The sequence below is a fragment of the Mauremys mutica genome, chromosome 1 (genome assembly GCF_020497125.1).
Source record: "Mauremys mutica isolate MM-2020 ecotype Southern chromosome 1, ASM2049712v1, whole genome shotgun sequence".
NCBI classification, from domain to species: domain Eukaryota; kingdom Metazoa; phylum Chordata; order Testudines; family Geoemydidae; genus Mauremys; species Mauremys mutica.
This window is the reverse complement of record NC_059072.1, coordinates 177099320-177114709: the sequence shown is the minus strand read 5'-3', so window position 1 is coordinate 177114709 and position 15390 is coordinate 177099320. Positions and strand designations below refer to the sequence as shown.

Genomic DNA, 15390 nt, shown 5'->3' with positions numbered 1-15390 from the left:
GAGGAGCACGGTCCTCCCCTCTTTGCAGGAAGCTATCCAGCTCTGGGACTTCTGCATAGCCCAATCGATAGACCTGGTAGCGTCCTTTCTCCCAGGGGTCCGGAACACTCTGACGGATCGCCTCAGCAGATCCTTCCTGTCTCACGAGTGGTCGATTTGTCCGGACGTTATCCATTCCGTTTTCCGGAAGTGGGGCTTTCCCCGCATAGACCTCTTCGCTTCTCATGAGAACAGGAAGTGCCAGACGTTCTGCTCATTCCAAGGCCTCTCCCAGGGCTCGATCTCAGATGCGTTTCTGATGCCGTGGATGAACCATCTGCTGTATGCTTTTCCACCGTTCCCGCTGGTTCACAGGGTCCTGCTAAAACTCCGCAGGGACAGAGCGCACCTGATCATGATCGCTCCAGCGTGGCCCAGACAGCACTGGTACACCATGTTGCTAGACCTGTTGATAGCCAACCTGATTCCCCTGCCTCTTCGCATAGACCTCATAACGCAGGATCATGGCAGACTTCACCACCCAGACCTGCTATCCCTGCACCTCACAGCATGGCTAAACCAATCCGAGTTACGTTGCTCTGCCTCGGTACAACAGGTACTCCTGGGTAGTAGGAAACCTTCCACTCGGTTAACATATCTGGCCAAGTGGAAGCGTTTCTCCTGCTGGTCCGAAACGCACAATGTTACTCCCACCAAGGTCCCGATCCATTCCATCTTGGACTACCTCTGGTCTCTCAAACAGCAGGGTCTGGCGGTGTCATCATTGAGGGTACACTTGGCAGGCATCTCTACCTTCCACCCAGGGGAGAGTGGCCGCTCCGTATTCTTGCACCCTGTGGTTTCTAGGTTCCTCAAGGGCTTGCTGCGCTTATACCCCCAAGTTCGCCGCACCGCCCAAACCTGGGTCCTCAACCTGGTTCTAACCAGACTTACGACTGTCCCATTCAAGCCACTGGCAACTTGCTCGCTGCTATACCTGTCCTGGAAGACAGTTTTCCTCTTAGCCATTACATCGGCCAGACGAGTCTCCGAGCTTCGGGCTCTCACGATGGATCCACCATATACTGTGTCAAGGTGCAGTTGTGACCACATCCAGCCTTCCTCCCTAAGGTGGTGTCGGCCTTTCATATCAACCAGCATATCTTCCTTCCAGTCTTCTTTCCGAAGCCACACTCATCGCGAAGGGAGCAACAATTGCACTCCCTAAACGTCCATAGGGCGCTCGCATTTTATATCGAGCGGACAAAGCCCTTTCGTAAAACGCCCCAACTCTTTGTCGCAGTGGCAGACCGAACGAAGGGCCTACCTGTCTCCTCCCAGAGGATTTCATCTTGGGTGACGTCGTGCATCCGCACCTCCTGTGTCTTAGCCCATGTTCCATCGAGCCACCTCACTGCACATTCTACCAGGGCTCAGGCTTCTTCTGCTGCCTTCCTGGCTCACGTTCGCATCCAGGAGATATGTCGCGCAGCTTACCTGGTCCTCGGTCCACACCTTTGCCTCACATTATGCACTGGTCCAACAGTCCAGAGATGATGCAGCCTTTGGCTCAGCAGTTTTGCATTCTGCAACATCTGACTCCGACCCCACCACCTACGTAAGGCTTGGGAATCACCTAATTGGAATCGATATGAGCAAGCACTCGAAGAAGAAAAGACGGTTACTCACCTTTTTAACTGTTGTTCTTCGAGATGTGTTGCTCATATCCATTCCAAACCCGCCCTCCTTCCCCATTGTCGGAGTAGCCAGCAAGAAGGAACTGAGGAGCGGATGGGTCGGCAGGGGTATATATCCAGGGCCAAAGCGGCGCCACTCCAGGCGTGTTGCTAGGGTAAAAATCTTCCGACGAATATGCACGAGGCGTGCGCACACACCTAATTGGAATGGATATGAGCAATACATCTCGAAGAACAACAGTTACAAAGGTGAGTAACAGTCTTTTTTGGAACATGCTCACTTCCTGAGTTTTGCACACCCACACATCGCATGTGTTTTTAAAGTGCATACTTCTCAGTGTAATGATAAATTTTATTTTGCATGCTCAATACTCAATTTTCAAATGTTCTTAACTTTGTGCAATCAAAAGCAATTTGTTTTCAAACTCAGCAAAAGCACTAATCCTTAAAAGGCAGTCTAGTAATGATGAGATTAATAACAGAAATCATTTAGAAGGTCAGCCTCTTGGCTATCTGCATGCCAGGCTTCAACTTTTCAACTTCAGTTGCTTTTAGTGTATCACTGTTAAAATAAAAGAGAAAATGAGGCTATATTGTGTGTTTTCACACTCCAGCTCGAGCAGGTCAAGAGATATTCCTCAAAAATTCCCGTTCAGGTAGAGACTGAGCAGCAAAATGAATGAGTTAATGAAAACACAAGAATCATAATAGTTGACAGTGTTTTTCTTGAGCCTTAACTACAGGTATGTCTATCATACCTGCTATAGTAACCTAAGCAATTTTGTTTTAAACTACTCAAATAGATTAGTCCACTTTATGGATTAACTCTGTCCAATATTTAACGATTAAAGTGCAAACTAACAAATTCTAGTTTTGTTTTCTTTTTGCCTTCCTGTAGCTCAATAAATAGCCATTCCAGATTTCTTAAAAATTGTGTTTAAAAAACTAAACAATCCTCAGCACCCCAAAATACCCCACTAGTTCCCAGGCTAAATCCTTATTTCATCTGTCAGCGATGGCAGATTCTACAAACCTCAGAAAAGCAGAAGTTTGACAATGGAAGTGCTGACAGATCCTTAACCTTATATAAATGCTGCAAATTTTTTTACAATGTTGGACGTTGTTTACTGGGACATTTAGTAAACCGTGTTGTGTGCAGTTCCAGGTATGCCAGTGAAGCACTTGTAATGGTTACTCAGTTTTAAAAATGAAAGAATAAACTAAGTTATTCAGTAGCAAGCATTCTGGTGCTAGATCCCCTTTTATCTCCCAGTGCTAGGAGAAAAGTCCTAGATATCTCAAATGTTTTAGGAGTTGTGACTGATTTGAATGATTAATGCACACCTCTTTATTTCATTAAGGATTTGCAGCACCTGCAGCAGCTCCAACAGCAGAATCTCAACCTGCAACAGTTTGTGTTGGTGCATCCAACAACCAACTTGCAGCCAGCACAGTTTATCATCTCACAAACGCCGCAGGGGCAGCAGGGTGAGTGTGACCTTTCTGGGAGAAATTCAGAGCTGGGTTCAGTAAGAATAGTCATGGGGGTCCTTTTTGTGTCTTTCTGCCATTGTGACAGTCCTTCATGGAAATAGCAGTGTTTGGGTTTAGGGGGAGTGTCACAGTGTGAGCTGCCCCTTTTAAAGAATTTGAGGTTCAGCCTCACCTGTGCTACGTGTATCCTGCCTTTCCAGGTGAAAGGAATGAGTCAAGGGGTCACACGATGGGAGTCATGTTACTAAAAGCTGGGCTTGTTGGAGAATATGAAAGCAGCCTGTGTTCAGTCAGAAAGAGTTCAAGGAGAGAGAGCCTGATGGGAAGAGGACAGGTGATGACTCCCCAGAGCTCGTAGACAGAAAGCCTAGGAGAGAGACTGGCAAGGATTGGGGCCTGTTGAGGGATAAGCCTCAGCTGAAACACCTACAAGAAGCAGGAGCCTGCTGGGTGAGAAGCCAAGCTATAAGGGCTGCAAAGGACTACAAACTGGAGGCAGGGCTATAAGGAAGGGGAAGCTCTGCTAAAGGACTAGGAAGTCTTTTGAGCCTAGAAGGCGGGCTATGTGGATACTGAAGCCCACTGTCGATTGAAAGAACTAATTGATCCTGAGGAAGAGGGCTGGAAGTTTGAATTTTGTTTTTATGCTAATCAGAAGCAGAGGTGTTTTGTGAAAACATCAGATGTAGTTTTTGTTTGCAAGACAGAAGGTAAACTGAGATAGTGGTAGAGCCTGAAGCCAAACTACGTAAGACCTGCTACAGGGACACAGTTCAGAGAACATAGGGCACAGAATTTGAGTTACCTTAGAACTTCCAAAATTTGGTTCAAGGGAGCCTCAGAATCCAAATAATCTTTCTTTTAAGGGGAAAATATCCACAATACCACTGCTTTTAGAGATTCTTTTTTTTTAATCAGTCACTGTTTATATAGGCCTACAGTTTTCATGTGGCTTTTGATGCCTTCATAATAGCAATGAATAAATCTCTTTAAATGGTTCACAAACATGGAATCTAATCAAATGTTATGTTGACTTTGAGAAATATGGGGGGAGTTTGAAATGAATTTTTTGGCACATGGAAAAAGATAAAACTGTTAGAGAAATTTTCTTTTTATGTTTCTGAGGTGGAACTTCCATCAGAAAATAATTTGGTATTGTCTTTTCAAGAAAATCAAAATAAGTTTCTTCACAAGCCACTCATCTACAGTTAATGTTCTGTTTGCTATCTGTGACCCTGTAAATAAACACACACACATTTAAGTATTAACCTGCAGCCTAGACAACAGAACTGATTCAGAAACACAGGATTTACATTTTCTCTTTAGATCTTCAGCCATTAGTGTGACATAGTTAATAGCTGAAATACTTGAACATGTCTACCACTGACTGCTCATGGAAATAAAGTAACATGCATGCCATAAATATACCCTTTATCTCATATTTTTGGGGTGGCTTTTGCAGGGTTTCAGGCAGCAGTTTGAACAAATCAAACACTTCCCCCCAATTGTAAGGGAAGGCAGACTCAGAAACTGCCTTTTGCTAAGCTGGGTTTTCTGCATTGTTCTAATCTTATTGCTCCATCAGGAAATTTCTTAACACAAAATTAATTACTTCTGAGGTCATTAACACAGAGGTGGTTCAGAGCTTTCTTTAAAGCAAGCTGAAAGCAACTTCAGTGGATAACCCTTCACCATCTGGAGTGTTACTTAGACAACATGGTGGACAGGCATCTTAGACACAATTTAGTGCAGCATGCAGAGATTCTGTCTCATAAAAAGCTAGTGGAATATTTCCGCTCTGAATGCGGAGGACTAATTACAGAACCTGTCTTTCGTTTCTTCAGAGAAACCCCTATTGCATTTTGTGTGTGTGTATGTATGTGTGTGTGTGTGTGTGTATGTATATGTGTGTGTGTGTGTGTGTGTGTATGTATATCTATGTATGTATATGTGTGTGTATATATATATATATATATATCCACCCCTTTAGTAATTACAGAATAACTTTAGATTTATGTAAAACACTTTCTGTCCATGAGAAAATCGTGCTTTACAAGCTGTGTGAATCTGTGTGTGTGTGTGTGTTTGTGTGTAAATAAAATATATCATGTAGCACTATGAAGAAAAACATGGCAGCCATTCTGTGTTGTTGACACTACTTGCAATAGGTGAGAGTGTGAAAATTAACTTCTCCAAGCAAAACTTACTGGGGAATCTGTACACCAAAGGTAACACGTTTACTCTTGAAAAAAGTGCAGTAGCATCATCAATTACTCCAACTGGATTATAAAGTCTGTCTGTTCAAACTGAACTGCATGACTCAGTTTTGGAGAAACTAGGATTTCTATTTTTTAAGTTTTTTATACAAGATCTAAAGCCCAAACATTGTCTAATTTGTTTAGGCTTTTTATTTTTCAACTTCCCCAACATGCAGCAGATGAGAAATTTTCTATATAAAATCATCACCATGTATCTAGTATAATCAACAGATCAATTTCTGTCTGATTATTGTTGTTTGAGTGTTTATATGAAACAAGTTGGTGGAGTTTTTTCCTCCTAGGAGACAGGTGAATACATCATAAATGTATCCATTCTCTGTAGATGAGCCAAAGATTGAATGGAAATGGAAATTTGGAATACTCTTATCCATGGAGGTTATTTATCCAGATCTTTATTGAAGCACACTAGTAGGGCAATGTGGTGGTATTTTGCACAGTCTTTAACATTCCCTGACTCTTCTGTTAGTAATAGAAGATTTCCATCTTTGTAATTGTCAGTATGCTAGCTTTCACTATCACTAAAATTCTCTTTAAAAATAATAAAAATTTATATCTCCCATTGTGATGAGCTTTCATCCATTTTTATACAGAAAAAAAATTTATTTCATGAAAGACTCTCTCTAGATTTACAGTAATAGTCTGAGCAGAAGGGGGATATTGTGCTGTCTTTCATCTAATGGAACTTAGTGTAATCCAGCAAGCAAAGGTTGACAAGGCATGGGGAAATCAACACCACATAGAAGACTAATTGCCTTTGGACAAAACTTGCATACTATTGTGATAAAGCATGGTTTTAATATCTATATAGGCAGGAAATACACTATAACCAGGCTGATCTCCAGAAACCATCATTTATTGCCAAAGATATCAATCATTATCTCTCAGCTGTTAATCTCTTTATAAAGTAATTGAGACAGTGATGGCAAGTCAACTCCAGTAACATCCTCTTTCAATATTCTAGACCCTTTCCAATTCTTTTACTGACGTAGAAGCAGTACAAAGGCTTCATTTGTAGCTCTGAAAAATTTTCTTTAGGACAATGGATAGAAGTCAAACATCCATTCATACTCATACTGGTGTATAAATCAGGGACCTTCAGTATCATCAGACATATTCTTTGCTTCAGTCTTCACGGCTGAGGATGTTCGGGAGATTCCCAAACCTGAGCTGTCCTTTGTAGGTGACAAATCTGAGGAGTTGTCACAGATTGAAGTGTCACTAGAGGAGGTTTTGGAATTAATTGATAAACTTAACAGTAACAAGTCACCGGGACCAGATGGCATTCACCCAAGAGTTCTGAAAGAACTCAAATGTGAAATTGCGGAACTATTAACTATGGTTTGTAACCTGTCCTTTTAAATCAGCTTCTGTACCCAATGACTGGAAGATAGCTAATGTAACGCCAATATTTAAAAAGGGCTCTAGAGGTGATCCCGACAGTTACAGACCGGTAAGTCTAATGTCAGTACCGGGAAAATTAGTTGAAACAATAGTAAAGAATAAAATTGTCAGACACATAGAAGAACATAATTTGTTGGGCAAAAGTCAACATGATTTCTGTAAAGGAAAATCATGTCTTACTGATCTATTAGAGTTCTTTGAAGGGGTCAGCATCGTGGATAGTTCTCTGAAGATGTCCACGCAGTGTGCAGCGGCAGTCAAAAAAGCAAACAGGATGTTAGGAATCATTAGAAAAGGGATAGAGGAATAAGACAGAGAATATCTTACTGCCCTGATATAAATCCTTGGTACGCCCATATCTTGAATACTGCATACAGATGTGGTCTCATCTAAAAAAAGATATATTGGCATTAGAAAAAGTTCAGAAACGGGCAACTAAAATGATTAGGGGTTTGGAACGTGTCCCATATAAGGAGAGATTAAAGAGGCTAGGACTTTTCAGCTTGGAAAAGAGGAGACTAAAGGTGGATATGATAGTGGTATATAAAATCATGAGTGGTGTGGAGAAAGTGAATAAGGAAAAGTTATTTACTTTTTCCCATAATATAAGAACTAGGGGCCACCAAATGAAATTAATGAGCAGCAGATTTTAAACAAATAAAAGGAAGTTCTTCACACAGCACACAGTCAACCCGTGGAACTCCTTACCTGAGGAGGTTGTGAAGGCTAGGACTATAACAGGCTTTAAAAGAGAACTAGATAATGCATGGAGGTTAAGTCCATTAATGGCTATTAGCCAGGATGGGTAAGGAATTGTGTCCCTAGCATCTGTTTGTCAGAGGGTGGCAGGAGAGAGATCACTTGATCATTACCTGTTAGGTTCACTCCCTCTGGAGCACCTGGCATTGGCCACTGTTGGTAGACAGGATACTAGCCTTGATGGATCTTTGGTCTGACCCAGTATGGCTGCTGTTATGTTCTTATAGACCAGGGGTCTCAAACATGCGGCCCGCGGAGCTCTTCCCTGCGGCCCGCGGAGCTCCCCAGGGGAGCTCCGCAGGGGCCCCCAAGAGAAAAGCGGAGGCTCCCGCCTCCGCCCCTCTCCTGGAGCCTCGGCGCATAGAGCGCCGAGTCTCCGTCCGAGCGCCTGAGCCCCGCCCCGATCCGAGCCGCGTGGGGAGGGGGCGGGGCTGGGAGCTCTGGGCTGAGCGCTGCGCTCGGCGTGGAGCTCCCAGCCCCGCCCCCTCACCACACGGCTCTGAGCGGGACGAAGCTCAGGCCTCGCCGGAGACGCGCTCGGGTAAGGGGGGGGGAAAGCGGGACCCGCCGGGGCCGGGCCCGGCCCGGGCCGGGGGGTGGGGGAGGGAAGCGGGACCCGCCGGGGCCGGGCCGGGGGAAGGGAAGCGAGACCCGCCGGGGCTGGGCCGGGCCGGGCCGGGGGGCATGGGTGGCAGGTTATATACTTGTGTGGGGCCCGGGCCCCAGCAATATTCAGGGCTGGGCGCCCTGCTCCAGCAATAGTTGGAGCTGGGTCTCTTCCCGCCCCACCCCCCGGTCCTGCCTGGATCGGCCCCGGCCACCGCAGGTCTCCCCCCGCCGCCGCGACCCTGCCTGGAGCAGGTCCCAGCCCCCGCCTGCCACCCCCCCTCCGCGTGTCCCCCCCCCCTCCGCCGCATTGTGTTGCGTCCCTGCCTGACAGAACGCAGCGCGCCTCTCCCCTGCCTGCTGCCCGGAGGGCTCCCAGCAGATTTGCTGTCTGCTGCCGCAGGGTCCTAGTGCCTGCCCTCCGCCAGTAGTGGCAAGGCAGGCTGCCCTTACCCTGAGCCTCTCCAACCCCAAACCCTCAGCCCCAGCCAGAGCCCTCATTCCCCCTGCACCCTAATCCTCAGCCCCAGCCAGAGCCCTCATTCCCCCTGCACCCTAATCCTCAGCCCCAGCCAGAGCCCTCATCCCCCCCACACCCTAATCCTCTGCCCCAGCCCTGAGCGCCCCCACATCATGAACCCCTCATCCCCCCGCACCCTAATCCTCTGCCCCAGCCCTGAGCGCCCCCACATCATGAACCCCTCATCCACAGCCCTCACCCCACAGCCCAACCCTCTTCCCTAGCCCTGAGCCCCCTCGCATCATGAACCCCTCATCCACAGCCCTCACCCCACAGCCCAACCCTCTTCCCTAGCCCTGAGCCCCCTCGCATCATGAACCCCTCATCCACAGCCCTCACCCCACAGCCCAACCCTCTTCCCTAGCCCTGAGCCCCCTCCTGCATCATGTACCCCTCGCCCTCAGCCCCACAGCCCTCACCCCTGCACTCCCTCCTATCCCCAAACTCCGTCCCAAAGCCTGCACCCCCAACCCCTGCCGCAGCCTGGAGCCTGCATCGAGCACAGAGCCTGCATCCAGACCCCCTCCCCCACCCAAACTCCCTCCCAGAGCCTTAGGCAGTAAATCTAAGTGCGTGTTTTGTCCTTTGAGTGAGGTGCATTACTGAGTGTATATATTTATTAAAACTGCGCGCACTTAGGGGAGGAGGTGGAGAAGAGACAGGGCAGGGGCGGGGCCTCATGGAAGGGGTGGATTGGGGGTGGGGCCAGGGGCAGCAAGGGGGCGTGTCAGTGATGCGGCCCTCGGGCCAATGCACTAGTCCTCATGCGGCCCTCGGGGTCATTTGAGTTTGAGACCCCTGTTATAGACTCTAAAGTCAGAAGGGACCATCTTGATCAGCTAGTCTGATCTGCAATTTCAAGTCACAGAACCTCACCCACCCACTCCTTAATAGACCCCTAGTTCCTGGCTGAGTTACTGAAGTCCTCAAATCAGGGTTTAAAGACTTAAAGTTAGAGAGAATCCACCATTTACATTAGTTTAAACCTGCAAGTGACCCAAGCACCGTGCTGCAGAGGAAGGCAAAAAAGCTCCAGGGTCTCTGTCAATCTGACCTAAGGGAAAATTCCTTCCCGACCACAAATAGACCCTTCAGTTAGAACCTGAGCATGTGGTCAAGAATTACCTACCAGACACCTGGGAATGAATTCTCTATAGTAATTCAGAGCCCTCCCCATCTAGTGTCCCATCACCAGCCATTGGAGATGTTTGCTGCTAGCTGTTGCAGATTGGCTACATGCCATTGTTACATGAAGTGCTATAGAACATGTCAGGAATGGAAAAAGGAATTTTAAGCTGTCTGTTCATTTTGCTCTGCTGTGTCAGAGTTCTGATGGGCAGCTACCCTTCTGAGAGCCTGTGCCTGCAGAGTCCCATGAGGCTGTCTTCTCATTTTACTATTAATACATATGTGAGCCTGCTGAAAGTGAATAAAAACTATAGAGTTCAGTGCCATCAATATGCAGATGAGGCTATCCAGATCTTTCACCTCACCAAATTCTTAATGCTTTTTTATTTGCTGACACAGCAAATGATTGGGAACCTGGATGAAAAGTAGTGGCTCAAGTTCATTACAAGTAAAATGAAGGAGGAGTTAAATGGAAAGAGGAAGCACTTGGAAGAAATTGCTTAAATTGTGATCTCTCCTATTGCTGAAGACACTATCTTCAAGCAGGGTGGATTAATTTAAATTAGAGGAGTTTAAAATCATCAATTTCAGTCATGATTTAAATCAGTAAGTGAGAAATCTTAATTTAAAGCATACTTTTAATATGTTTTGTATTTGTACTTTTTAGTTATTTTCCTAGAGAGGTTGACTTCTGATTGGATCCATAACCATTAAAACATATTGGTTTTACACTAGATTTGGTGCTTCTTTTTGCTAACCAGGAGGATATGCTATAGCTATACACATTTAAGCAATTATATAGCTTAATTTTACATTTATTCAGATTCTTAATTTTTACATTGTTTATTACATTAGAAAATGATCGTTTATTTACTAGATTATTTTTTTTACTTGTGATTTGTGTCAAGCTCTAGTTAGATGAAAACTAAAATTCAATTAAATGCACAAAACTGGCATTTTAAAATTTGACTCTTATTAGCTAAATAAAACTCCCTTAAATGTACTGGATGCATAAGAAAAAAAGTATGAGTTCATCAAAACCTGATTTCATTAAAACTAATTGGTTTGTTAAACAAAGGACTTATTTTTTTGTAGTTAAGAAGTTGAACTGATTACTTCTGGTCACCGTGTTGTCAAAATTTTAGAACTAGTAGATCTCATTCTCTCACACCTAGTTTTTAATTCATACGGTTGGAAGAGGAAAACAAGCTTTTCTGCTTTTTCAACTGCCAATTTAAGTTTGTATGAATTAGTCATTGAACTGAACTAGTTGAGTAAATTGAAATAAAGAAAATTGTCTCTCTGTTCCTGTAGAAGAGGCTTCTGCTAGCAAAAGCTGGCTTAGTGCTTCAGCTAACTAGTTCTAGGTGCTTAGCCAGTGTCTAACATGCCAAGTCAGTGCATTCCATCTCAAAAACTGAGAGGCCAAACGTGAACTCAACATCAGAGCGCTTGATATGAAACTTACTTACTCCATAAATCCTGAATACCTTGATGTTATTCTTGACCACAAACTCTTCTTTAGAGTTCACATCGAGAAAACAACCCAAGGTTAGCATACCAAACAACATTCTCAGCAAGGTGTTTATATAAAAGTGAGATGCAGACATGTCCAATCTGATCCAACAGAATAGCCACTTTGCTGCTTCTCTGCTGAATATGCCTTTGCAATGTTGGCAAGATCCCCTCACGCAAAGACACTAGACCCTCTACTTGACATTGTCTGCTGCTATATTACAGGATGCCTTAAGCCTACTCACATCGACAGCCTCTACATCCTCATAGGTGTTGCTCCTCCTGATATACACCAGGAAGTTACTACTAGTATGGAGATCACAAGGTACAGTATTGATAGATCCAAGACATACAGTGTATAACATAACACTGACTGAGTCAACTGAAGTCTTGGCAGACTTTTCTTGCCACCATTAAATCCCTAATATTGTCACCCACAAAGGATCAGTTATGGCAAACGAGTAGAGAATGACTGTGTAGCTTGTGCACTCCGGCTTTTGCCTGTTGAGCACATAACACCCGATGCACATCAACCTTGGACTATATGGTGTTGCCTAAATCGACTCTGCACTGGAGTGGGTTGGTGACACAGTGAACAAATGGAGCTGCACCACTGGCCCCAATACCTGTGATTGCAGCAGAGACCTTCAAAATGTGAAGTATCTCATGCAGTGCTATGTGCTTGAGCATGAGTGCTCTTCCAGTGACATGCTGGAGTTCAACGATCGGGCAATTACATATGCACAGATGTAGCAGGAACAACAAGAAGAAGAAGAACAGAACAAGAAGAAGCCAGTGATCTTGTTAACAAAGATGCACTGCTTAATATTTTACTATAATGTATTAAATCATTTAAATAAGTTTAGGTCTTAACATAAGTTGTCATAATTTCACATTCAATTTTAAATAGGTTTATTTTAAAAAATCTATAGTTAATTTAAACAAAAATCTGATTTAAACACACAAAAAACCCCAGATTTTTTTGGTGCTTTTTTTATCACCTTGCCTCAAGTCTTCAAAGAGGTACTCAATGTTGGAGTCCTGTTGGAATCCTCACTGCTTCTAGGCATCAACATTGTATCAGTGGATAGAAATGCTGCCTTTCATCTTAGATTGACAATGCAACTTCTCCTTTTGCATTGTATTTGGGTCTCCATCAGAAAGCAGTTTTTCATCTTTGGGCTGGACTGCTGCAACATGTTCTGCCAGGATCTGATCCTAAAGGACACTTGTAAACTGGAAATGGTGCAGCATGTATTAGTTTGTCAACTCAGTGGAGCAGATTGATGGGAACACATCAGATCAGTACTCTGTTCCTCTATCTGGCTCCCAATACAGTCCCAGATATGGTTGTTCAAGGACCTGGTCCTAATCTTGAAATACCTTAATGAAATAGGGAACCTACTTAGAGCAAAGGCCACCACTTTCTTCAACCCTCTTCCCCCTGAAACACAACTACACTCAGCAGAGATGCTTCAGATAAGTGTCTAATGTATAAAGTGTACTACAGAACCTCTTTTCCCCACCAGATATTTCCCAGTTTTGTTGTGAATCAGTCTCACAGTGCTGTCTTGAAAGCTAACCTCTGGGATATGACCACTAGAAAATCTAGTGGTTTTACAGAGGATGGGGGAGGGGATTTTTTTCCTTTTTAGATGGAAAATATCCTTCTATTATGAGATCAGTTAGATATGTGAATTATATATTACACATCTGGGCTACCTTTTAAAAAATTACTCTATGAAAATCTACACGAGAATGAGTTTAATTTTCCTGTGTTAATTTTAGACAGAAACAACTGAGTTTCAGATTGTTCCTTGGGGATTGCTGGCTGGCAGGGAGAGTTTTTGCCTTGGGCTATTAATTCTCACTGGTCATTAACTATTCCAGGAAATTTTGTGATCTGAGGTAGCTAAATTTATTTTAATTCTTTTAAAATTAAAAGTAAGGATCTCTCAAACACCCTTACCTTCCCAAGCACATTCATTCTATTAGAGCACCATATGTATTATGATTGGCATTGCTACTGTAATGGCAATCCACCATCATGCTCTTCACATCTGTGGCGAAAGCCAATCAAAAACAGTTTGTGTTTCTGATCTTATGTTAGAGGGCTTGGCTACACTTGAAAGTTGCAGCACTGGGAGTTACAGCGCTGGTCATGCAGCTGTGCAGGAACAGCGCTGGTGTGTGGCCACACCACACACCAGCGCTGGTAGCTGTGAGCCACATTTGCAGCATTTACAGCGCTGTTGGGAGTGCTGCATTATGGGCAGCTATCCCAGCACTCAAGTGGCAACAACGTGCTTTTCAAAAGAGGGGGGTGGAGGGTGGTGTACTGTGACAGGGAGCGGGGAAGATAGAGAGAGAGTGGATTTTTGGAGCCAACACTGTGTGTTAGCTTCCTGGATTGAAAAATCACAAAATGTTCGCGAACCCTTAGTCTTAATTGCAAACAGCCTGCATCCAACGCTGTTTCATTCACTCCCTGCCTCTCATTTGATCGTTCACAGCCAGGTACAGATAGCTCCTGTTTGCTGTGATCAGTGTTTGTTTTTTTTAGATAAGCAGTTCAACGGAGCTCCGATCGGAGTTCACAACAAAACAAAGAGAGGCTGCATAACAAAACAAAGAGAGTAATTTAGTTAAAAGCATTCTGGGATATCTCCTTATTCCCTGGAGGCCAATAAAAGCGCTGGTGTGTGTCCACACTTGATGAGCAGCGCTGGATCACCAGCGCTGCAATCGCTACACCCCAACCTGACCAGGTGTACAGCCAGCGCTGCAGCCAGGGAGTTGCAGCGCTGGATGTGCCTTGCAGGTGTGGACGGTTACTAATTGCAGCGCTGGAAAGCCTCTACCAGCGCTGCAACTTGCAAGTGTAGCCAAGCCCAGAGTTAGAGTATTCATTTTGAAGTGAAAAGCCTAATGATGTGTCTTTGAAAATCTTAATTTGCTCTTCTCTGGGAAGATTTTTTTCCTACTTTTAAACTACTTAAAGCATACAGAAGAGTTTGAAATGCACAAAATCACAGCAGTTACATAAAGGATGTGTTTTGTACATACATTAGTGCCTAAAAGATTAAATAAATCATACAGTCAAATAAGCTGATGGAAAACTCATGTGGATCCAAAAGACAACACCAACAAATAAGTGTAAAATAACCTGATTCTCTGAAATTTCCATAATGTACTACTACTAGTAATATTTTGTACATAATTAAATGCCATTCATTAGAGAATCTGAATGCTTGACAAACATCTTGTTTATTTTGGTTTCAACAAATGACATAAGGCTCTAGACCCTTACAAATGGTTTAAAATGCAAACTGCAACAAAAATAGTAGCAGAGGAGCTGCCAGTCATAAAAAGCAAAACATCTACAAAACTGCTCCCAGAAAGCCCGGTGTTTCACACATCTTAAGCCCTCCCAGAATGCCGTCTCAAAGGGATGGATTTTGCATTGTGCCCTAAAGGTCAGTAAATGTATGCCATTTCACACCAAAGTGGGAAATGAATTTCAATGTTGAAAGGCCCTCCTGGAGAATGCCCTGCTAGCAGCTCACTCTTCATATCAAAAGGGCTGAGCTCTTGAATCTCTGCTGATTGCAAGTGAGGCAATATTGTGTAAAGAGAGTCCAGTCTCACAAGCAAACATGTCCTAGTCTTTTTTGTCTTTTTATAGGTCAAGACAGAACTTTAAATGCCAAAAATTAACAGGCATATAGTGCTGATCCTGCAGTGCTGGTATAGTTATTGTTCATAGCAAGATGCTCCACTTAACAAGTACAATGTCACCTTCTGCTCAGCTTCAGGTTCTGAATGGCTTATAGGTGTAGCTCTGTTCAGAATGTGTTGCAGTAATCTATTCTCAAGATAATAAGGGACTGGATTGATCGTAGTGAGGTTGATATCCAAAAGATGAGTTAGTTTCCTTACCAGAGACTCTAACGACCCCCAAATTGTGAATTCATGACAACTGATTGAAAGATCCTCAGTCAAAGGGACAGGT

The 15390-nt window shown here is 44.1% G+C and overlaps 1 protein-coding gene across 2 annotated transcripts in view; it reads left to right on the top strand.

Annotated features, from left to right (window-relative positions):
- The window catches only part of POU2F1 (POU class 2 homeobox 1), a 235728-nt gene that overhangs the window by 136665 nt on the left and 83673 nt on the right, over positions 1-15390 (top strand). For both annotated transcript variants that reach the window (XM_045001982.1, XM_045001981.1), the window contains exon 7: positions 3038-3164. In XM_045001982.1, the coding sequence (XP_044857917.1) occupies positions 3038-3164 (127 nt within the window). The remainder of the gene's footprint in view (positions 1-3037; positions 3165-15390) is intronic.